At 33.9% G+C, this 26,592-nt stretch overlaps 1 protein-coding gene across 1 annotated transcript in view; it reads right to left on the bottom strand.

Moving 5' to 3' along the window:
• Window positions 1–8,515: 8,515 nt before the first annotated feature.
• LOC127858020 (uncharacterized) overlaps window positions 8,516–26,592 on the bottom strand; it is a 23,073-nt gene continuing 4,996 nt past the window's right edge. The window contains exons 3-10 of the mRNA XM_052394862.1: window positions 24,546–24,678; window positions 22,763–22,954; window positions 20,245–20,412; window positions 13,764–13,862; window positions 13,109–13,351; window positions 12,682–12,855; window positions 10,850–11,012; window positions 8,516–10,370 (exon numbers count right to left, since the gene is read on the bottom strand). Coding sequence (XP_052250822.1) covers window positions 10,016–10,370; window positions 10,850–11,012; window positions 12,682–12,855; window positions 13,109–13,351; window positions 13,764–13,862; window positions 20,245–20,412; window positions 22,763–22,954; window positions 24,546–24,678 — 1,527 coding nt within the window. The 3' untranslated portion in view covers window positions 8,516–10,015. The remainder of the gene's footprint in view (window positions 10,371–10,849; window positions 11,013–12,681; window positions 12,856–13,108; window positions 13,352–13,763; window positions 13,863–20,244; window positions 20,413–22,762; window positions 22,955–24,545; window positions 24,679–26,592) is intronic.

Genomic DNA, 26,592 nt, shown 5'->3' with positions numbered 1-26,592 from the left:
CTGTTCAACTCGTGTAAAGTCACACTCACACTCACACATGTATATCATATGTCAAAATGGGCCTTCTATCGCCTATCCATAAATAGTCTTTATAATTAATAAGGGTTTTGTGCTGAATCCTGTAAAGTCGGCACACACTAGTCCTGAGTGTGTCAACTGGTATTCGATCTGTTTCGCTAGCTTATATTTTAAAGTCTGTACTTAAGTAAATGTAAAAACATGAGTATCGTAAAGATGGAGACTAAAACTTAATTCTTAATGGGACGTGTTGGCATTATACATTTCTTCAACACTTTTGTCTTCGGAGGATGACGGTAGAGATTTCACTGTCGTTTTTAGGATTACCTTTTTGGGTTCTTTCTAATAATTGCCATATTTCGTATAACGTTCCAGAAACTTCGATACGGTCTCCTGAAATAATACAAGGTGTCTCAGATGACGGCGAACCTCACCAAAAACAGATATAATGGAATATATCCATGCACGTAGAACAATAATGATTATTTTTACCTATTATTATTTGACGCTTTCGTATTCAACATGCAGCTAATTGTATAACAAAACTCAGATACATATATATGTTAATACTATTAATACATATTACTATAGCAGCGAATGTACACAGATATAAATTAACGCCAATATCTGGTATTACAGGGCCAGTATAAGTATCTTCACACCGCAATTGTTTATGCTCTGACTAATGACGTCCATCCCGTGGCCGGTACACAATTCCAAGCGTATATTGATACAACGTCAAATGATAAAATCTTCCACATGTTTAAAGTAATACATTTTTATAAATATTGTGTGATTTGACTACCCGAAAACTATTATGATAATCGTTTAATCCATTTATCAGTAAAAATTTTCAAGTGACAAATATTGTTTTTAGCATGTGCAAGATACAAAAACATACGGATCATGAATCTGTAGCAGTGGAAAAAAACGCAAAACGCGCTGACAAAAACAGAGATGGGGCTGATATTCCAGGTAATGCCCTTCAAAATGTACACGTTTATAGGTGAAATGCGATATGACATTTTTTTTACGATACGAAAATTACATTTAAAGTTTAAATCGCGAAGTGCATGTAAGATTGACTCGGCAACGTGCAATATATGGTTACCAATTAAGATCTTTTAATTCTAAGTGCCCTGCATTGCAAATGTATATATCTTTTGACATTTTCGAATAGGTCAGTTTAATTATACTTTGGTTTCAATATGTTTTTTTGTAAACTTGATGATTGATGTCATGTAAAAAAGTGCATCGCACTTCTAATCATAGTCAATTCCTCTACTTGCGACGTTACTATTTTTAAATATAGTTACATTCGTATTGGCTATGTACAAAAAGGCACTGTGAAATTATTGTAATTTAAAAACAATAACATTCAAGTAGTTATACCATATAATCTTTGTTTATAACGTTTGTTTTATTCTAACGTTTTTTTTATTTCTGTAAATCTTCATTATTGCATTTACGCTGTAAATCCAGCTGTAGTCAACTGTAGGTTCAATTTGTTTTGAATACCATATACCTGTTTGTATAGGAATTAAGTCGCCAACCTTAAATAAAAGATCAGCGGAATTATAAGGAATATAAAGAATTAATAACCCGATCATGTTTCTTGACTTTTATGTTTTGTCAGATAATAAAATCTGATTACTGTATACATTTACTTCCTTATCGGATTGTATTATATATTTTGATGATTCCAAGTATGTATAATATACAGGAGATGAATATCGCCTCCGGCTTCACCTTAACCGCACCAGGGTCCTCAGACTATATTAATGCAGTTTTCGTGAGTGTAAGTGAACGATGCATTCATACATCTACGTTATAATTTAATAACTACAGCAATCGATTTTGTTTTAGGAAAATTAGAAAAAATACACGTTTAACATGTTTACTGTTCATTTTTACCGATTTGAATTCCTGTTACGATAAAATATACAGGATGTTATGAAATCAAAGTAAACTATTATATTCGAGAACTGTGACAAATGGAAACACACTGATTAGTTCAACGACACACACATTATTTTTAACGAATTTAAGTAAGCAAAATATTGGATTAAAAATTTAATAAAAAAACATCTATCATTGTGTTCATGCATCAAAAGACTTCGACAGAAATCTCATGAAATTGTGACATTTAGTTATATACTTATTCACCGAATGTTATTGTGATACACATGAGGTAATGTGAGTACGTGTTGTTGAAGAAACTGTTCTTTGATCAAAGTACATCATATTTATTCATGAGGACGCAGAGTGAGCTTTTAATAAATACGGTAAATGTTTACCTATTCGTATGTTATTACTTGCATATTTTGTTGGGACGCATTATATTTTATAATTATTTCTTCAGGTGTACTGTTTATTGATATGTTTCAACCTTTTAAGGACATTGAATTGGCTATTATAATGATCTTATTTGCATGTTGGATTCGAGCCGATGCTAGTAAATATTTCATGTCTTATAAGCTATCACCCGAAACTCTGTCGAATCGTGCTGTTTTTGCTTTTTGTTTGGAGTTTAAAAATGAAGAATAAGTACGTTCTTTCACAAACCCCGGTCGTAGATTTCATCACGATGCTTGTCCAGACGGAGTGTTCGTGCATTGTCGATTTTGAACCATCAACGATGCGTAATAGGGTTAGTTTTGCTTCTGTTCCCGAGCTATATTACATCATATTGTGAAATGTGTTAATATATATATTGGTTTTGTGTTATCACATTCGAACTTTTTATTGTGTTAGCTTCACAAGTACATTATTCTTGTAATATTAAATGTTGCAAATCACGCAACAAAGGAACACATTTATTGCTTAAAATAAACATGTTTGTATTTAAAAATTCAGCACTTTTTAATTATATTATTGTGGGTTCGTACTTCGTACGCACCATATACATGCCACTTTTAGAACATCGACGAGTATTTATCCGCGGACAATCAGGTTTTAAAGATAGGAGTCTTCAACGTCCGTTGTTCGAGGCCCGAGGCAATTGCCTACCGCATTAAACGGACAATGACTATTGAACATAGAGCAAATCAGGTTGTAAATTAGATAATTTTTTATATTTTATGTATTCATTTATGTCGCTTTAAAGCCGAAGCAAGTATATATACTTTTGTTAAATGATGTGATATTATAATAGCATTATATTTCTTGGGCGAGGAGGTTTTTCTTTCATTACCATTATCTCAACCCAACATGCCTTATATGAAAATCGGTTGTGCTTTAATATGTTTGTTTTGTTCACATACTCCGGACATGTTGTACGTTTAACACCTGACCAATAAAGACATTATGTTTTGTCATACAGACAAACGCCGAACAGTCTTTAATGCATCTGGAGTTTACAGACTGGGACATGGAAGAACCTGTACCAAAATTTCCGTTTGACTATCGGCGATTTATTACCGAAATTGACGCAGTAACAGCCAGCACGACCTCTGATAAACCAGTCGTTTTACATTGTTGGTAATTATATAATGTTGTTGTTGACACTTTTAAAGATACCGCTTGGTACCATAGTGGTGTATATTCTCTGTACAGCGCTTATGTTGAAACATAAATGAAACCAATAGTGGCATCAACAGCAGGACATGTGATAAATAACTCAAGGTTCTATATTTAAAATATTTGCTACGTGGGAGACAAAAATAAAATACAAAACAAAAGAATTGAACAACGAAAAACATTCCTTATGTCTGTTAATGATCGATATTTAAATGTTTCTATTTGCCACTGGCTCATCCTAGTTACAACGTTTTTAAACTTGCATTATACTAAATAAACGAATGTTACAGAGATGGTGCAAGTAAATGCGGCCTATTTTGTGTTGTTGCAAATCATCTCCAGAAGATGGCGTTAGAGCATGAGGTCAGCGTAGTTAACGCTGTTAGCACGGTGAAGACCAGAAGAAAGGGAGCGATCCCAAATCTTGTCAGTTTTGAGCGACTTTTATTGTTTTTAAGTTATCTTGAATAAAAAAGTTAAAAAAGTAAAATATGAAAATGCTTGCTACAGCAGTTATAAATATCGCATCATGTATCTATTAACTATATTATAATGTATTGATAAAATGTAGTTTGCTTAAGAAGTGTGTATCAAAAAAGGGTTCGTTTAAAGTTTCAAAATAAATAGTTATTCCTGGCTGTAATTCAATTTACCTCCCATTACACAACTCCTCGTGATATGCCATATAAATCAAATTTCAATACAATTAAGCTAAGCAAGTCTCTTAATGGACTGCATTCTAATTGTGATATGACCTATGCTCATAAAACATTAATAAACTAATTTTATTATAATTATGCTTTCCGATAGTTTATAGAGAAAAATCGGTTTCAATCAGTGAAAAATAACAGTTAAAATTATCGCTAATTTTCATTGTTTTTTACAGGAACTATTTTAAGATATCTTGGTTTCCACATGATGACCCTCCGATATTACCAAAGACTGCATTGAATGTTTATAAAAACATACAAAAAAGCTTCCATTGAACATACATGTAATAACATTTCGGGGCGCCCAAAGTGGAATGCTATTGTCAAGAATGGCAAAAATACAAAATTTCATGGCAAAATAAATATTTAAACATTTCGCATATTTATTATATAAAAAACTCATTATGTGTCTAGAATTGTAAACATGAATTGACTAATCTTATCGATTTTTAGGAGCAGTTTCAGTTCTGCCATGACTGTGTGCTGGACTATGTGCAAAATGTCAACATCTACGCCAATGTTGCTGCTGATCTCTCCGATTGCTGACAACAAAATCGCAGCTACGTATCCCGGACAGCATTCATAGCTTTAAAGTGTACACCATCATGACTGTTGATATCTCTGATTGCTGGCTGCATACTGTCTGTCAAGATTGTCTCCTGGATTATATAAACAACATCGATATCTACTCCGACGTTTCAGCTAATTTCTTTGAATGCTGACTATCTTTTGTCTTCAATTTATTTTTTCTGAATTACAATTACAGATTTTGTAACTTCTACAACTTCGTTGTATAGCCATCAGATCGTTGACTACAGAGTGACGGTAATGACATTGTTACCTACAACCAGAGATTTAACGTCTTCTCAACTTTTGCAGCAAAACTCTTAAGATTGCTTACCTGATTTAACAAGTGCAAATCAGTTATCTTTTCCTATGTCCTTATTTATTGATACATTTGCACACTAACACAAAATGTGATTTCCATATTATCTGGAAGGAAAGTTGGAGCAATCCGTGTACACATGTATTATGAGATTTGTTTAATGTAACATTATTCTTTTCAATCAAAAAGGGCCTCTTTCTCTAGGTAATGTTAATATGTATTAATGCATAAAGTCCTTGTTACAATTTATGCGATGTTTCATTGCTGCAATGTAATATGGAATGTTATATGGAATTTTTACACCCATTATTGCTGCTTCTTCCTGTATTTGCGCGATGATTATCTGAAATATTAACTTCATGACGCTATATTCTTAAATCTTTTTCTATAAAGAAGGAATGTAGTTGACACTTGTTTGTAGTTTCATTTGATCGTTCGTCAAAAAGTTGTAACTCTGCTGCTCTGGTATCTTCAATACCATTGAGTAATTAAATTGTAATTAAATTGAATACTTTTTAAATCCCTTTTATTATTGTTTAATTTGAGTTACAATGCTATGACGTTAAATTTTATTTACACTTAAATGTATTATGAATATTGCTTGGCCAAGTGTGAGGTTGAGCGCTCTATAACCGGTTTAAACCCCCAATCCTTTGAATTGAGCGTTCCAAGGCGGTGACCCCAGCTTTTTTCTTATTTGTGTATATGTTGGTTTGTAGAGTGCTGTATTGTGCTGTTTTGTACTGTTTGGGCAATCGGTCACTTGCCTTAAATAAAGGACCTACTAATTGTTTATAATGAGAATTCAATACTGCTCCAGCTGCTAGAGTTTCACTTCTTTATATTGTAGTGGTAAAAACGTCCGCGTTTTTGTCTATCATAAATGTATCACCAACAAGCGAACACTATTGCATGTAATGATGCATACTTATCGCAACACAAACAATGCCGTTACGATACGCGACACAATTCAATAGGAAAGATGTATACTGGATACAGAACGCATTGAACAGCTTTCTGGTATTGTGTAGCACAGTCGACTTTAACACATGTGTTTATATCTCGATATGTTTAAGATAGTGTGTATTTAATACTGGCGTACACATGATAAACGTTTCCCTTAAAAACCGTCGAAAATGTTGGACTAATTTGGATTGATGACTACTTCCATAGAACGTTATGTTGTTTCTTTGTAAATAAAAAATAAAATGTATTGTGGAGAAATTATACGAGTCGCATCGAAAATATAATTGGATTTGCAAATACCTTATATGGAAAAGTGTACTAAAATTATTTACATTTTCGTTTTGTTTTTTATCCTTCTTAAAATAATTGTATAATGTATTGTGTATCACCTTGTTTATGTTTAACATATAGGACATTAATAATTTCGTGTTTGTCTATCTACACACTATTGCAATGGGTGGGTATTCTCTTGTATTATTACGGATGATTGTCTTGTCATTGGAACTGAGTGATGTCTAAAGAGTTATTAGCTGTATCAAATGTACCTGTATATGTACAGTTCTATAGTTATATAAAGTTTTTAAAAAGTGTAATGAGTATGCTGTATGCGGTAATACGTGAGGAAAAATGCATGAACATTATTAAAATGTCTAAATACTTTGATCAAGTTAGGCATATACAATTTGCAGTCATTTGATAAGGCAAATATAATGGGATGCAGCGGTTTGAGTGTTTTCCGATCAGCATCATTCAGATGAATATGGCTAAAGGTAATCAAAGTCGTGTATATGTTGTGTTGATTCGTTGCCATAAGTCCTTTATTTAACGAAACATACAACGTTAATTATATTGTATTACAATCACTCGATGATGAATGTTTCAATTACGATAGTGCCGTTCGACGCTGCCTCTTATAAAGTTTTGAATAAAAAAGTAAAAAGAAATTTGTCGAAGGCAGCAGATTTAAGAGTGAAAGTTCGATGACCAATGCGTCCAGTAACAGGTTCTCATCCTCATATTTATTTAAAGGAATATAAGTTAAATGCAATTTACTGCTTTGCTTTGGCCGAGCCTTAAAATACAAATGTCGGCCTGGAAACACGTCATCTTGTAGTTAGAAATACTACTTTTTATTAATCGAAGTCCATCACCAATTAAAATATTGCTAATGTTCAAATAAATATTAACTTTTCAGTTGAAATGTTGAATACAGTTTAACATTCTGGAAATCTTTTCAGGATTTAAGCGTAAATACCAGAGTTATCGTATCCCTTATTATGTTTAAACAATAATAGTAGTTCTTTATAATTGTATAAATTTATGCAATTGTGTGTTATTCTGTCAATTCTTATTTCCTATAGATATGCAATGCTATCGTGCGCACGTGAGCATGAGAGTTGCAATTTTATTTACTTTATTATATACACGAATGAATGTGGAAAAAATAAGTGTATCAATGTAATCATTAATTTTTATCCTTATGTGTCATCTTTACTGAAATAATGTATTTGTAAAATTGTTACCTTTTGAGTATATCTCTGTTAATGTTAATAAAATAGTAACCTGTTACATAATAATTTGAGCATTTGATAGATCTTTAAAGGCTTTATAATTGGTTAAAATGTTTTCTTAATGAGTCTCCTTCTTAAAACAAAGATATTACTGTGAATGTGATTACACCAGTTCTATTCATTGGTGATTGAAATGTTATTTTCTTTGTCCTGGGTATAAATTTTGACAACTTAGAATGAGCTTGTGCTTTACGCCTAAGATCAACCAATATCTACAAGCTACATCATAGTACTGTTTCCATTCACGAGTACTTGGTCAAAACCATTTGTACTATTTCTTTTAGCGCGTAATGACCCTTTAGTGATGTTATTCATTAACATGCAATTAAAGAACCTCATAAAGAATTGCTTATAGAATGGCTTTTTTATGATGATTTCCCCGAAAGAGTTACTTGTATATTCACTCGATATGCAACTGTATATTTATTTTTGATAAAAATGAATACTCCCTTAACTTCCTTCGGACGAAATCACCCAGACAGAACCCCACATACGGTCCAGAAGATACTCATCAAGTGTATGTCCAGTGGGTCAGATCCTTCTTTTGTTTATTAGTCAACGTAGTTCTGCTTAAATACATATTGGCCAGTATAATGTTTACACAAAGCGAGGTACATTATAGTCATGTTAATAAGGTCAAACTAATTTGTTTACAGCATTGTTTGACGCGCATTTTGTCATCTAATACGAATACCAACACCAATTTACCATGTAATCTTGTAACGAAGTGTAGTTAAACAACCTAAAGGCATTCGCATACATGCATCTACTGTCACTAATAAGTCGTGGTAATCTCAGAGACTAGATCCTAGGCGGTAATAACTAAAACGACGCAATTTTGTAAGTCATTTTCGACAATTTAACCTCACTTTAACACATTCAGCAGACGTATATACATGCCCACACCCCGCCCGAATGTTATTGAGAGTTGATGTAAATCTCTTTTTCTATTTATTTCGTTTGAATCCATTTTTGAATGTTAAAGTGTATGTACATCACCACGTTATAATATTATAATATTGTTTTACAATAATAGTAAAAACACAGTACTTTGTCCAGAATTTAAATTATAATATAAATCAAAACAAAATGTCATACAAATTCATACTACGGTGCAAACATAATTAAAAACAGCCCTAGTGAACTATTTAATATTAAGTTATTTTCAATAAATGACTCATAACTTTAAAAAAGTGAATGATTTGTAAATATCTGTCCGATCTCCAACAAATCATGCTCAATCGATAAGACCCGAACCTATGATATCTAACGATGATGAAAACACTATTTACCTTCCAATACGCTTCAAGAAAAAAATCTGTATATAATATCTAGCTCTCGATGTACGTCATCAATAAATCCCGAATTGCTTGCCGTGCATGTTATAACGCATATAACCAACGCGAAATTATTCATCCCTTGTCATTTTTGAAAACAAACAAAAAACATAATTAAGTACCCATAACACCATGAGCATTATGCTTAGCAATAGGTTCTGTATAGAAACCGAGGTCAGCTGAGACTATCTTGTCGATATTAATCTGATACCGATATCAATAATGGTTTATGTTTAAATGTATGGCACATGCAGTAGTTCAATACAATTTTATATTTAATTTTACCACATAACAAGCGAATTGTGAAGCGATAACGAAAGCTATTAGTTACATGGCGTAATAACAATATATGAAGTAGATATTTCGCGAACCTTCTGGAACACGTTTGATAATAATAATTTGTCACAATCAGCACCACACACTATGTTAACGATTAACGTGTACATGCACATAAAATAAAACTGGTTTATTATAATGTTTGAGACGAAAACATTTTCAAATACTTAGGATAAGTGGTGAATCAAATAGCACGGACGACATATTACAACATATTACAACGTATCACTAACACTGCATGAAACAATAACAAAGCCACCAACATCAGTCCAATTAAAGTTTGTTAACAACTCAAACCAGTATAAGTGCAATCTAAGTACCTTGTCGTACCGAGCATGCACGATAAAACTTCCGATGCATTCAACTGTATTAAATTTAAACTCTCTTATAATGGACAGCATGTTTCATGAAAGACTCAAATTAAGAACACAAAGTTTTTTCGTGCCTTGCATATTGTACGCCATTTAAACATATGCATATGACAATAAGTAACAAAATGATGCAATACAACAATACATGTTTTCTATGTTCTGTGTACATAGTCTTCACTTTCATTTAAATAATGGCTGTAGGCCGAACGATTTAAATTATAAACTGGGTATTGAGTAAGTTGCATATATTTGCATTCCGCGTAATGTGAATCACGCACGAAACGCATATGCAGGAATGAAATCACTTTGGGATGTGTCCCTCAGACATGTACATAAATAGTCTCGCCGCATGCAGTTTCTTCATCCCCAACTCGTTCACCAAATCATCACGTTCGAGACTCGTCAAAATTGCACCGTCCACTTGGTTATCCTGAAATGTTTCTACGTATTCGTCGAGTTTCAAAAGCCTTAAAATGTCGCCTATTTCATTCATTGTCAAAGTTTTAATTTTTTCCATGTTTGTTGGCTTAGTGTTTTGATCTGTATTCAATATCTTTGTCATCAGGTAAGAAGAAGGCGTCACCGCTGATATACCAAGTTTCACATAATTTCCATCCGAAATATGACTTTTGTTTTCACTTTCCTTCGAGACAGGTCTTAAAATAAAAACGACAATCCCTTAATCTTTGTTATCCTCATTGATGTCATCAGCATTGTTCTCATAAAATCATCATCAAAATCAAAATAATAATAATAATCATCATCATCATCATCATCATCATCATCATCATCATCATCATCATCATCATCATCATCATCATCATCATCATCATCTTAATCATCATCTACACCATCATCTAAATCATCATACTCATCATCATCTAAATCAGCAGCAGCAGCAGCATCATCATCATCAACAACAACAATGTCATCATCATCTTCTTCTCCTTCATTTTCTTCTTCATCTTTATCATCATCATCGTCGCCATCATCGTCGTCATCATCATCATCCTACTCTTCTCCTTCTCATCATCAATATTATCATCAAATCATCATCATACTATACTTGTTAAACCATCGTTGCAATATAAACTTATGTATTTAAAACTTTAATTTTAATAAAAACGCAACGTACATTACGTCACCATAAGGTTCTGAGTACACTGCATCTGCCGTCCCCACTAGTTCGTAAGAATCAGAATCATCAGTGGCGTCATGTACTGCCGGCTCCATATTATATTTCGGGAATGGACGTACTGTAGCACGGCCAACGGACGTGTTGACATACGGTGCCGCCCCTAAAGACGCAATTATATTAAAGCATACACTAAAGTCCAAAACAGCAGAAAAAACTATTTACATGCAATAACCTAAGGCGTGCGATATTTAATTTAAATAACGTTTTGAAATTCGCTCCTATCCTTTTGAAAACAATGTTGCTGATACTGTAATAACCTTCAAAATGTACAACCATCAATGCGGCATTCATGAGGGGATGTTATTAAAAAATAACAATAGCAATAACTATATAGAATGAAACTTGTGTTATTGTTGATAATAATCATCAAACGTGTCGTAGTACTCTCCCATGAATTGTTCTAAAAGTGTGAGTTTAGTTTTGAATACAATCATAATGTTAATGAGGAGGATGACTACTTCATATAATGGATTTGTATTTACACGTTAATGAGGAGGATGACTTCTTAATATAATGGATTTGTGTTTACACGTTTAAGAAGCGAAAACATTAAAGAAAGGTGAGACATTTGATTCGTAAATCGTAAAGGGACATAAAGTCGGTATTAAACCAAAATATAGACACGTGTTAACAGAAAGCCTATTGTGAACATTGTGAATGCATGTTTCGTTCAAGGGGCAGTATCAAATTAACTGTTTTTGTTTTAAACAATAAAATAAAAGTGTTGTTTTATACAAAGCCCCACAAGGATTCATTTTGGCAACTAAATGAATCGACCAAAGATGATAAGCTCGTAAGACTACAGTACCGTTTGTGCGTATGCGAAAAGTTTATTTTATGAACACTAAATTCACAACGATATACCGATTTTTTGTGTATGGAATCTATATTAAGTCAAACAAAGTTGTGAACTATGATGTTTTATCAGCTTTAAAGGCGTTTCAATAAAATGTATCTGTTGACAGGTTTATAGGCGTGCCAAGCATAAATAAACAACTGTGCAAGTTTGTTTAAAAAATTGGCATTGAAATGAATCCAACCAACTATTGTTGTGGAAATAGTAAAAGTTCATGGGCAAGTATTTTTCACGAGCACCAAACAAAGAAACTAAACATAAGACAAATAAAAACATTAGAAATAAAAAACGCACATGATTTTTCCAGCAATTAAACGCTCATCTTAAACAAATATATATTAACGTCTTAAATAAGTGTCCAGATATTTGCACAATGGCTTAACAAATTGTAAGGGCCTGTTCGTAAGACCGTTCAATATACGGTTTAGCATTAAAACAGAGCTCACATTTATTTACACGAAATACACGAACACTATATTGGTTGTATGTGTTTTGCATGGATAAAACATATATTTGTATAATGTTCTTGTGTATCTTGTATTACAATATTGGCAGAATTCAGCTGAGACCATCGGCAATCACGTTAGTTAAGCACTATTTGGCTACAGCATTTACATTGATACGAATGTTGAAATTAGAATTTTCATGGTTTCATGTGTCTATAACGCAATAATATATAAATATACTTGTTGCGAGATCGTTAACTTTTGACTTCGACGTAAGCCTATCATTTTATAGCGTTTATGAATAACACGTCATCAGGTTAAGGGATAAATAAAATCAGGGCGTTATAGTTGTTAACTTAATTGTATTACACATCCTTTCCGACGACCGCCGAGCGCATTTTTTTACGTTAACAAACGCTGAATCACGCTTGACCATCGCTCAATGGTTACCATGCTAGACATCAAACCTTGTTTGCGCAGGGGCGCGTTGCTCGGCGGCGGTAGAGGCCTGCGAGCCGGAAGATCCGGGTTCTTTTCGTCGCTTACATTCAACGCAACGGCAAGAGGTGACTGTACTGCCGGAGGAGGTTTTGGTTTCTTAGCGCACACAGGCGCGGGTTTTTTCTCCGCCTTTGCTAAAAAGTGCACAATGTATTAATATGCGCAAAATATGATAAAATTGTGAGATACTTTTTTGATATATAGATCAATATGTGAATCCGTTCTATTGTAAGGGAATCGTTCACATCAAAATTAAACTTATTATTTAAACGTTTTTCATACAAGTAAACGTATTTCTATACCAGCGTGTGTTGTGTAACATAAATTTCATGCGATATATTTTATAAGCAATCATACTATAATAATATAATACTTATAGTGCAAAAGATATACCCGGTTTATCTTTATGTTTTGGTTCTTTATGTTTTAGATCTTTATGATTCGGATCTTTATGTTTCGGATCTTTATTTTTCGGATCTTTATGTGTCGGATCTTTATGTGTCAGATCTTTCTGTGTCGGAGCTTTATGGGCCGGATCTTTGTGTGCCGGATCTTGTGTTGCCAATGATTGTGGTTCTAACTGGGGTTTTGATCTGGCAGGCAGCTCAGGTGGAATCTCATTATAGTCTCCATCCTCTGGGTTTACAGATCAAACGATAATTTAGCGGCAACAGTAAAATGAGTATATACATCAATACAACAGCATCATACCAACTTGATCTCGCATTTCATTTCTCACAATTGCCTTCAAATTATCAACAATTTTCCAAGTACATAGTGGGAAATTTAATTTCATCTTCATAACTGAAGACGTTAATGCAATTACTTCTTTTTTACATTAGATTCATGGCTATGCGTACATATTGTATCAAATGTCAACTTGTTTTCAATATGCATAATACAATGTATCAATGGCATTTCCTACATCACGTTATTACGTCTGATCCACATACTAGTATTGACGAAGAGCAATGGAAGGTTTCGAACCTTAAGCAATGTATCATTTATGATTGCTTACAAACGATAAAAATTATCTACTTGTTCATACCTTCCAAAATCTGACCGGGAATGGCCGGTGGGTCAATAGTAGGTATGCCTCCATCGCCTGTCATACGGTCAATCTTGCGAGTATCGTACTCAGCGAAATCTGAGGATCGAAAGAAATAGGTAACCTATACGAAGGATGTTTATAAATACATTAAGCAACGACACGATGCTTGTTTTAACAACTCCATCAGAATATAGAAAATCTGTTTTATTTACTGTTTCATTACACTTTTTTATTTCAAAATATTTAGGTTCGGCGCGAAATAATAGGTTCGGTCGGGTATTAGAAAAAACATGTTACGTATTACGTGTGCGTTATAATGTAGATAACTTTTCGAACAGTTTTTGGCCTGGGGCGTAGCCCTAAGGCCATAGTAATGATACACATTTCTGTGACAGTCAGAATTGGCTGGCTGCCAAAACAACCGCGAATGAATGAATTCCTTAAAGTCCGATTTACCACTTGGCGGTCATTCATGCGCAATCAAAGAATAGTGACCTATACAAAGAAATAGGTCCCTGCAAAAAAGTTCTCAATAACCCGCATTGTAAATACAGAACATCACGATATAACATGACAGTGTCATAAAACGTGTAAAAAAATATTATTGAAGCAAAATTGCTAAGCATTGGGTACGACATAGTTTTTATTATTGTTTGCCTATTCATGCGAGAATAAGTTCCTCACTTGACGGTCTAGGCCGAAAATATACGAGTGTCTACGGAGACAGTAAGAAAAATCTTTTCAGATACATTTTTTAAGGTATTAGCACTCTAATGAACTTCGTGCAATATCGCCTTCTTTCGTACATATCCGTCACTCCGAACGTTATCCGGGAAAGTGCGGAAAACTACGAATATTATGTAAAATACGCTATGAAATACTAAATGTAGGAACCGCTAAATACAATGACAACAAATATTGCCGACACTATACCTGACAGATGGGGTCGTGTAAAGAAAACGAAATTTGCTATATTGAAAGAGATAGATTAATAAAAGAGTTATTATTGTTCATATTAATGTGACTGGAGTTAATGATAAACGTCAACGAATGCATGGCAGTGTTGATATTTATGAAGAAAACGATTCCTGGAAATACGAATGTCAAACGCTTAAAAATTTTGACCACTGTGGACAATAACGTTTAGAACCCGTGTCACTTACAAAGTTTAATATTGTTGGTGAGCAGTAAAAGGGGATAAAGTGGATTTATGCTTGTGTGATGACTGTAGCCATGTGAACGGGTTGTCGTACGGCACAACCCATCACGTAAAGAAGAGTCTTCAACTTTTCAAGAAAGGGGTGTCTTGTTTTGCTATCAACACAAAGCTCGGAACAGGAAGGTACATGGATAATGCAATATTTTTTGTCAAGTATAACAGTTGCATTATTCATAATTGGAGTAAAGTAGATTTTGTAGGAAAAGTGCACCCTGTCAGTGATTTTTACCACATAATCAGGCTCATATTTGCTTTCATTTTGAAAAAGAAAATATGCCATGTAAGGAAAAAGTTGTGTTGTAAATGTATGGAAATCAAGGACAGCATATTTGAATTTTATGACCAAGTAATGATGTTTTCCTCAAACAAACAACAAAAAAGTATATTATGTCCCAAATACTAAAATTACTATTCTGAGAATGATATGCCAATGACTGCTACTTGTGTGATCACCTAAATTATGTATTATGGTTATTCAAATTAAAATGTTGCATATTTATTATCTTTTCAGCAATGATCAACAACATTGGTGGTCCAGGAACGGTTAATTACTTTTTGTCAACACTGAATGCTTCAATGATCAATTGAACTTAAAGAAAATGGAAATACATGCGGAAAGGACGTACATTCATCAAGTTTCAACTATCTTCTTTATAGCAGACAGGCTTATAAGATGGAAACGAAGTAGGTATTTCACTGATTTATGTGATTGTTAATGTAGAACCAATGTTTTAAGTAATAAATAAAATGTATCGTTAATAGTCAGTTTCATATCCAGTAGGGATAATACATGTATTGGGTATTAACATTTGGATGAAAAATGTATATATGTGGTGTTTACACTTACTTATTAATCCAGTTTAAAAGGGTGTATCATATAAATACTAGTAATGATATGCTATGTCGTGAATGTCTAAATAAATAAAAACGATGACGCATATCATTATGGATTATGTCACACTTCTCATGAAACACTAATGTCTGTTCTTACTCTTATACAAGTGCTTGTGTATTTGTCATCTGTATATGATTGTTTTATTAAATAACATGAAAAAATGTTGTCAATTTATAGAAACAACTTTGAGAAGGCTTATTGAAGCCACATAAATAAGAAAAGACCAAATATTTTTATTTTAATAAATAAAAATGGTTAAAATTATTCATACACAATTTGCAATTAAATTATGCATAATTTTGTTCGACTGAAACTTATTGAAGTTCTTATGAACCTGCCTGAATATAACTACATGTACTAGTCAACTATCAACTTCAAAGGAACAATGGTGTTATCTTTTCAGTGATACATTGTATGCTGATTACCTGTGCAGGAGGAAAATGAAACCAGACAGACTATGGACTCAAATTCAACCCGTAAAAAAGCTAGGAACTTGCAGTCACTGAGTGTGCTTGTTTACAGTCATGTGTTCAATGCTGCAACAACATAAATCTTATATCTGGCTCTGGACTCAACCTTATGCATCTCAAAATGATCTTTGATTGCGATGGTCTCAAGAACATTTTTATAATGAATAACTCTGACGGTCAGCCCAGGGTCACCAATGCCAAGCGTCTTTTGAAGATACTTATTCCAACCTGTCGAAGTTCTTCAAAGAACTACCATGACAATCATGTATTTGTTTTGTTTGTCATGATAAGTTTAATGTTTAATATCACTAGTATCACTAGTCATTGATAAATTGATAAATCTATTTTCCTTTAAACATGTTTGATTAAATGATTAAATGTGCCTTGTTGCTTAATTATTAATGTTCATATTTCCCTGTAACATTTTCAAGTCTTATTTATTGAAGAACGCATTTCACGTGCAATTTAAAATTAGATTAGCAAATCTTTCCGTACTGATTAGGTTCCATCTCACACACGTATGTATGTTTATATGTTTATGAGTTAATTATAGGCTTTTCCTCTTTTTTTTATCTATTTATAATAACTTTTGATCATTTAGCTCATCTTTATGCTCACATATAAAAATCTCGAATTCAGAATGGCGTTTCTGAAAAAGGGGGGTAACATTGATTGTTAAGCGGGAACTTTTCGTTTTCACTGGTGACCCCCATTTTTAGCTTATTATTATAAAGCCTATTATATATGAAATATACGCGTCGGCGTGAGCGTACCACCCCAAATATTTCCTATGTGCTTTGACATATTGCTTAAATATTTTGCATACTTCTTAACCAACATGACCCCAACCTATAAACAAGAGCAGACAACTGTATCCAGCATTTTGTAAGAATTATGGCCCTTTGTTACCTTAGAATATGCATATTAATAATGTTTAAGTTTACGTACCACCCAAAATATTTCCTATGTCCTTTGACATATTGCTTTAATATGTTGCATATTTCTTTACCAACATTACCCCAACCTTTAAACAAAAGCAGACAGCTGTATCAAGCATTTTGTATGAATTATGGCCCTTTTTTAACTTAGAATATGCATATTATTAATGATAAAGTTTGCGTACCACCCCAAATATTTCCTACGTCCCTTGACATATTGCTTTGATATTTTGCATACTTCTTAACCAACATGACCCCAACCTTTTAACAAGAGCAGACAACTGTATCTAGCATTTTGTGAGAATTATGGCCCTTTTTTCACTTAGAATATGCATATTATTGATAAATCTATGTTCAAGTTTGCGTACCACATCAAATATTTTCAATGTCCATTGACCTATTGCTTTCACATTTTCAAACTTCTTTACCAACATGACCCCAATCTATATACAAGAGCAGACATCTGTATCAAGCATTTTGTAAGCATTATGGCCATTTTTCTATTTAGAATATGCATATTATTGATAAATCTATGTTAAAGTTTGCGTACCACCTCAATTATTTTTCAATATCCCTTGACATATTGCTTTCATATTTTGCATTTTTTTTTACCAGCATGACCCCAATCTATAAACAAGAGCAGACGACTGTATCAAGCATTTTGTAATAAATATGGCTCTTTTTTGTCTTAGTAACTGAATGTTTTCTTAAATTTTGTGTTAAGATCCACTTGACTTCTAAAGTATCAAAGCTATTGCTTTTAAACTTCAAATATTTTCTTACTTCCATGAGGGTACTGTACCTGGCAAGTTATATTGTTCCTTGACCTTTGAATGACCTTGACTCTCAAGGTCACAAGAATAAAATTTAGTTAAATTGCCATAACTTCTTTATGTATGATAAGATTTAATTCATTATTTGACAATACAACACTTACCTGAATACCACAATGGACTCCACCCAAACAAAACAATACCCCACGCCCCAACCCAGAATCCCTGCACCGCCCCCCCCCCAAAAAAAAAATGGTTTTACTTTAATATTTTTGAAAGATTGTCTAATAAATGACCACACCCCACACTATACCCCCGCTCAACCCCCCCCCCCCCCAACCCCCTACCCAATCCAAAAAAAAAATAAAAAAATCTTTGAAACATGGTTAAAAAAAAAAATATTTACTTTATTTTTGAAGGACCATCCAAACATCCCACCCAAGCTATTACTATCAAACTTGAAAAAAATCTTATTAGTTTGCTTTATGTCTTAACAAATTTTCAATATATCGTTGAAAATATACCTTATTGAATAATTTGAGCAATTTCCCCATGATTCTTTATGTGAAGCACTCGAATAGTCGAGCGGGCTGTCCTCTGACAGCTCTTGTTTTCTTTATTTTTCATTCAAACATACATTGTAGATGATTTCTATGTTCGAATATTGCAATTTCCTTTTGCCATGTTTTTTTATGCCCCTTTTCGAAAAAAAGGGGCATATAGTGATCGGGCTGTCCGTCTGTCCGTCACACTTTGCGTTTAGGTTTCGAAAAATGCTCATAACTTATATGTCCCTTGAGATATAATCTTCATATTTGGTATGCATGTTCATATGGACAAGGTCTTTTCATAGGCACAAACATTTTGACCCCTGTGACCTTGACCTTGAACTCAAGAATGCTTAGGCCTAGGATCATGAAACTTAATAGGAACATTGATCATGACTGGCAAATGACCCCGTTTAATTTTCAGGTCACTAGGTCAAAGGTAAAGGTCACAGTGACTCGAAACAGAAAAATGGTTTCAGGATGATAACTCAATAATGCTTACGCTTAGGATCATGAAACTTCATAGGTACATTGACCATGACTGGCAAATGACCCCTATTGATTTTCAGGTCACTAGGTAAAAGGTCAAGGTCATAGTGACTCGAAACAGTAAAATGGTTTCCGGATGATAACTCAATAATGCTTACGCTTAGGATCATAAAACTTCATAGGAACATTGACCATGACTGGCAGATAATCCCGTTTGATTTTCAGGTCACTAGGTCAAAGGTCAAGGTCACAGTGACTCGAAATTGTAAAATGGTTTCCTGATGATTACCGTACTCAAGAATGCTTAGGCCTAGGATCATGAAACTTCATAGGTACAGTGATCATGACTGGCAGATGACCCCGTTTGATTTTAAGGTCACTAGGTCAAAGGTCAACGTCACAGTGACTCGAAACAGTAAAATGGTTTCAGGATGATTACTCAATAATGCTTACGCTTAGGATCATGAAACTTCATAGGTACATTGATCATGACTGGCAGATGACCCCTATTGATTTTCAGGTCACTAGGTCAAAGGTCAAGGTCACAGTGACTCGAAACAGTAAAATGGTTTCCGGATGATAACTCAAGAATGCTTACGCCTAGGATGATGAAACTTCATAGATACATTGATCATGACTGGCAGATGATTCCTATTGATTTTCTGGTCACTAGGTCAAAGGTCAATGTCACAGTGACTCGAAACAGTAAAATGGTTTCCAAATGATAACTCAAGAATGCTTAGGCCTAGAATCCTGAAACTTCATAGGTACATTGATAATGATTGGCATATGACCCCATTTGATTTTCAGGTCACTAGGTCAAAGGCCAAGGTCACAGTGACTCGAAATTTTAAAATGGTTTCAGGATGATAACTCAAGAATGCTTACGCCAAGGATCATGAAACTTCATAGGTACATTGATCATGTCTGGCAGATGACCCCTAATAATTTTCAGGTCACTAGGTTAAAGGTCAAGGTCACAGTGACAAAAAACGTATTCACACAATGGCTGTCACTACAACTGACAGCCCATATGGGGGGCATGCATGTTTTACAAACAGCCCTTGTCTCTTTATTCCTTTTGTCACATGTTATAAACCTAGTCAAAATCATACGCCTAATATACCGAATAATTGAGAACCATACCTGGGTTTCCCATTTTTCTGTCATACACGATTCCCGCCGCCTCTTGGTCCAGTTTGCCCATATACGCTTCAAAGTTTTCCTTAGGACGGTTCTTTAGGCCTGTGACAGGGGCCATCGACAGGTTTTCTGTCAAGTAAATGAGGTTCACTATGGGGTTCATCTTTGGATCTGAAAAAAACCAAACCTGGAAACTTAAACCGTGCTCATATGTTGCTTGTAGTTGTATATTTACTTCGTAAGAGGTAAAAAGTCTTTAACTGTTAGGGGACACACCATCGAGATGGAAATATTCATGAGTACGATATCATATTTTTGTTCGGGTAATCCAAAACGGTTACAAATACACTTTAGGGAGAAGGTCTAAGTGGAAATTCAATATTTATGGATACGAGTGTATTGCTCTAATATAACAGAAGAAAACAAATATTGCCAGTTAAATAAATCTTTTATGAGAAAGAAGATCAACGTCGGTGAACATGGATATCAAAACCTGCGTTTAAGTGGAGTTCTTCAAAATTAGGATGATTGAAAAATTATTAATTTGGTTCGTGTTCTATACACCAAAGTTGAATTTAAAGCAAACACTTAATCAGAGTGCAGGATCACGTGACTTTATGGGGTTTACAAGTGGAATGGATGTTAACACACCAGTAAGTGGTGTTTTTTTTTAAATAACTTTTTAAACAATTTTTGTGAAGAATTTTGATAGATGCATAACTTACAGTTTTTATGCGGATTATGGCAATGTGAAAAACATTGGAAGTACTTTATTTAATAATTAATGTCTTCTTGGCCAAAAATTCGATGTGTTGTGAATTTATATAAGCGGTCATGCTGCACGCAATGTGAAATTTTGTCACCGATTTTAGGCATATTCAAGAATGTATTCTTAAATCTGAAGATATCGGCACAAACTAAAAAAAAACTGTGTTTTATGCACTTAAGAATTTTGCAAACATATTTCAATAACTTGAGATATTTTCAAAAATAAATTTCTTAACGATGTGCACAGCCCGTTTGTTAACCCCTGAGAACCCCGATTATCCTGCACCCTGTTAATGCTTGTGATATTACAATTAAGTCTTCATAACGATGCGCACGGCGTGTTACCAACCAAAGCGTAGAGCGGATGAAAACCGCTAATTGCCGGGCGAGTATTTTTAAGATTGTTGTTTAAACATTTCACTACTTACATTTTTATTCGGTGATTATTCAGCTGTGAACCCCCTTACATTAAAAGATGCCACAGACAGACGTAGTGTTTGCATCTGATATCGGCAAAAACCGCAAGATAAACTGTCTTGTATGCACTAACAATTTTTTCAAACATATTTCAATACCTTGAGATATTTGCAAAAATAGATTTCTTAACGGTGCGCCCAGCCCGTGTGTAATCCCCTCAGAACCCCGATGATCATGCACCCTGTTAATGCTCGTGATCATAAAATTAAGTCTTCATAAGGATGCGCACGGCGTGTTACCTACCGAAGAGTAGAGCTGATGAAAACCGCTAATTGTCGGGCGAGTTTATTAAAGATTGTTGTTAAAACACATCACTATTTACATCATTATTGGGTGAGCATTCAGCTGTGAACCCCCAATAAGGTGTTTGCATCTGATTTAAATGCAATGCACATCTAACTAAAATAAAAGGCTCCGTGTTAATTTAAGGACTTTATATTTACTGCGAGTCAATTTATTATATGAAGCTGATAGATGAGATGCATGCTATACAACGTTTTGCACAAGATTTATGCTTTATTTTAAAACAAAATGCAAACATTTTATGATTTTTATCAAAATAAATAAAGATGTTTAAAGCGAAACAAGTAAAGTACACATGCAGTGTACATTCTCTTGTAAACAAAACGTCTTGGTGTAGTCAATACAATCTATTTTATCACGTTTTACTTGTTCCTTTAACATACTAAAGGTGTTTGGACGTGCCATTTATCGTTTTAGCAAGATTATATATGTTGTAGAATGAGAACATATTGCTCTAACACTTCAGTTCTATTTCCCGTATTCACATTAACATTTTACAGTGTCTTTGTGTTTACAATGTAAAAATCACACATACAAAATATCAAGACAAAAACAAAATGACCTTTATAACGATATGTGTGTAATGTTATTTTCCTTGTTTGGCAGATCATAATATTTAAAACAAAGGGCTTACGTGAAACTTCATATTTTGCGATAACAAGCTAAATTTCGTTCGCATCAATTCTCATAAAAACGTGTTGTAGCTTAATGTAAGATTGTGATTCTTCAATCAAATCATTGGCCGATAGAGAAGCAACTTTAGTAACAAAACATAAGAGATCTATAAATTGGCCATATCAAGAGGCATATTATATGAATATCGATATTGGTTTAACTGCCAAATATACCTTGTTTTTAACTTAAGTCTTTTTTAAGACGTCGCCTAGTTCGGACCTTTACACATGCGGGTAGAATTTTAAGCAACATCGTAAGATTCAACGACTCTGGAAAAACTTAAGTCAATAATAGTTACCTGCTCCATCTATGCAGTTCACCATGTAATAGTGTTCAAGATACTTCTCCGTAATGAGAAGGTTTCCGAACGAGCTCGCGCTACATCGGGTGGTTCCGATCTTGAATTGATGGTCTTCGTGACACGCGAGCTTCACCAGGAACGGCAACTCGTGGTTATCGAGGAGGAAGTCCATGGTCTTGATATTTCCAACTGGCAAGGAGAACACTAACAACGTCATTTTTGTATGGAGAACATCGTCAGAAAAAATATAGGTAGTCTTACTGTTTTTGATACTGTAAGTAATTCAACGAGTCTTCACGGCGGAATCGAATAATAGACATATATTGAGGTAAAATCTTTAAAGATACGTAATTGAACACATCGCAACATTCCACAATACGCTGTTTTATTATATACCTGTTTAATGCTTTTAACAAAATACCATACTAGCCGGACTACTTCGACCCATTTAATGACGTCACATTACACGCACCGAAAATAGAAATATTTTATATTACGAAATATATTACGTAGTACATCATGTGACGTCATTTCTGTGACAAAACACAATAGTTTTATCTAAACTCTGTAAGGACATGTCGGACGTGTTGTTTTTAGCAGTAAACTATGTGTTAAAAACGTATTTTGGAGTGTGTGTTTATCATGTATAAATGTATATTTCGATAGTAATACAATAAAATAGTATGGTTTAAACTAAGTTTCGATAAAGACATGGAAGATAGAAGTGGAAGTGCATATCGTTTAAACGCTTTTGTTATAAACATCGGATTAGATTTGTCAACTTAATTGTTATAAAAATTGGATTAACGATTGCATTAAGGTCAGCGTGTCGGAAACCTGTGTTTTCCCGGTTCGAATGTTTACACGTTAATTTACATAAACTGTATTCATACGCATCTTATATAAACTATGGCGTACCGTTTTAGTCATTGTTTTGTCAGTTTTGTTAAAGTAAAAAATACATTTGTCCACTGTTTTCGTTTGTTGTTGTTTATAATAAAAAGAATATTACGCTTGTCAATTGTTCCGAGAATTTGTATCACTCTCGTGGCTTGTGCTATTTCGCATTACACTCGCGGCTCCGCCTCTCGTGTGATACGTCATCACACAAGCCACTTGAGTGATAAAAACTCTTGGAACAATTGACTAGCGTTATATTCCGTATATACAATTAGTTTTGAGAAGTCATATGGTGTCTGGCATTGTGTAATTAAGCGCTGTAGAGTTTTTATACGTATAACCTTTCGAAGTATTATCAAACCGCAACACGCTGATAGCTATCTGAAGTAGGAAATACTGGCATTTATAGTTCGTTACGGTAATTTACTCGACATAAAATATCGATTCGATTAAAAGCGACTATTTCAACAAAACGGCATTTAAGAAGGACTTGCATATAAAATAAAATTAAATATTGTCATAAGCACATCATTAAGTAAATCGTATAATTTGTAGTGTAAACAAATTAGTGGGTATTATAAACATTGTATATCGTTAGTTTGAATAGAAATGATTTTGTACATGTTGGAAACTATGCAGTTATTAGTATTTTGCCTATCAACCTATTTATACTGAGTTCGATAGCAAATCTTGTTTAGCTTTTTCACATAATATTTTGCAGATATTGACAGTGGGAAGTTATCGTCTTCCTTTTTTGAAGACATAATCATTATCTGTCAGGAAACACATGCTACTTTTCTCAGACAGTTATTGCTTATATTCTAAACTTATTATTAATATGATATAATATCTTATTTTGTGACACAAATTGTAAACGTACACTTGTTCGGGCCCATGACTAACTGGAACTTGACCTGACTGTCTACAGGAAGTGTGAGGAACCGGAAGTCTGGAGAGTTCGAGTCGCGGATCACCACCCGTGGCTGTGAAGAGTAGCAATGGATCCGAACCACCTACGGAGAAGGGACCGAACAAATTTAAATGTATCCGAATATGTGAACATTTAATATACTTACCAATGTAAACTGTGGTTGTTAAGGAAGTTAAAGCAAATATTAAACATATGAAAAGCTACGGTATTTTACCAATAAATTGCACATCATGATTTGGTAATTTGGAGAAAACGGTTAAATTGGTCATGCCTGTGTCAAATTTCATGGATGGAAAGTAATCATTTAATATTTAATACGATCGAGAAATCACCTCTTCAGAGTGAAACTATCGAATGTATATAACGTGTTATTATTGTTTTTCGATATTGGATATTAAGTTAGAAATAAGCAGTGAATGCAGACCTATTTGCGTTGTATAAAGCGCTTCTCTTATTCGGTATTATTTTTTATTTGCGAATCGTCCCACAATTGCGTGGTGGGTAATACGTAACGGGAACAGCGTTAGATGTAGAAGTTGCAACACTGAGTATTTTAGAAAAAAAAGTATATTTACATCGGTTTGACGTCCTGAATGACCAGGCAAGGTATACCCGGGTTTGTGTTTATGTAATAATTACTACAAAACATTACTGGCGCGTGTGATTTGAACAAAAACGATATGTGCGAAAGGTGAAGGCAATACATCGCCGATAAGGAGCTTTTATTATTGTATTTAACTATTAAATATTATGTTATTCATATAAATATATAACTAACAAAACAAAATTACAAAATGTATTGTTTATTCAAATTCGAGAAGCCGTATTGGTTACACAGTATTATGCCTGATAATGTACTTTAGGTTTATGGCCATGCGAACTTTCGACAAATTACGATAATAACTGTCTTTTGCGAAATTAAAAGCATTAGTAAGATGTTTATATTATAAGTACCACTGTCATGATTTTGTCATTACGCATCGCGCTTTTGTCAACGTTTGCACAACAACCCCGGTTGATATAAGTTATCAAAACACAACACTCAACCCAATTAACTACACTTATATATTATTATACCATGATAATAATGAGTGACTGAAGTCATATCTGAATTAAAGTGTGTTTTGACTTAGAAACAGTCGTTTAAATTCATATTTAAGTGTGCTGTCTATTTATTGTTATTTAATATCATTACAAGCATACGTTATTTCTCTCTGTTGTTATTAACGGTTGCTACAGCAAAAACGTCGTATTTTCAACCCTGGCAGACTGCATATTTGTGTAATTTATTAATAAATCGAAACGAATTATTATTTAAAAACTTCGTTAATGTTAAGCATGTTTGTTAGACTGCTTTCATACTCCATACGATTGTTGGCGACTATGTGTTACATTTTGCAGAAGAGAACATGGGCTTAAATTTTACGTTCGAGCACAAGAGAAGGTCCTTTTACCACACCTATAGCAATATCACGATGTACAATTGTCTCTGCGTTTGCTTGTATACTGCAACAACGCTTGCAGTGTAGTTGAGTTGTACAGCTTATGACACCGCCCGTATTACTTCCGTAAATAACAAATTAACAATTGAGTATTGAAGTGTCCTCAAAAGTTAATGAGATACTTGTAGAGTCGATCAGTGAATAGCGATTGTTTGTTATGCATTAAACAATGTAAACCTGAAGATAAAACCAGGAAGTAAAATCAAATATTGACTGCAAATGTTTGTTGTTACAAGCGCAATTGTGGAATTCAATAAATAGAAAACATAACTAGTTTGTCACATAAACATAAACCTCAGCCTTTTTTTAAATCGAATTCATAGTATGTTTATCACATTGGAAGTACGCACCATGTGCCCATTCATGCCATTTACATGTTCGCATTATTTCCGTCGCCTATAGAAGTTGTGTTGGGTTGCTACGGGGCAGGATGTCAAATACAGAAGATGCCCGTTTCGGAATATACATTGAGTATTTAAGAGCTTGCTCGGTTT

The sequence above is a fragment of the Dreissena polymorpha genome, chromosome 14 (assembly GCF_020536995.1).
Source record: "Dreissena polymorpha isolate Duluth1 chromosome 14, UMN_Dpol_1.0, whole genome shotgun sequence".
NCBI classification, from domain to species: domain Eukaryota; kingdom Metazoa; phylum Mollusca; class Bivalvia; order Myida; family Dreissenidae; genus Dreissena; species Dreissena polymorpha.
Note: the sequence above shows the minus strand (reverse complement) of the source record. Positions and strands in the feature narration are given on the sequence as shown.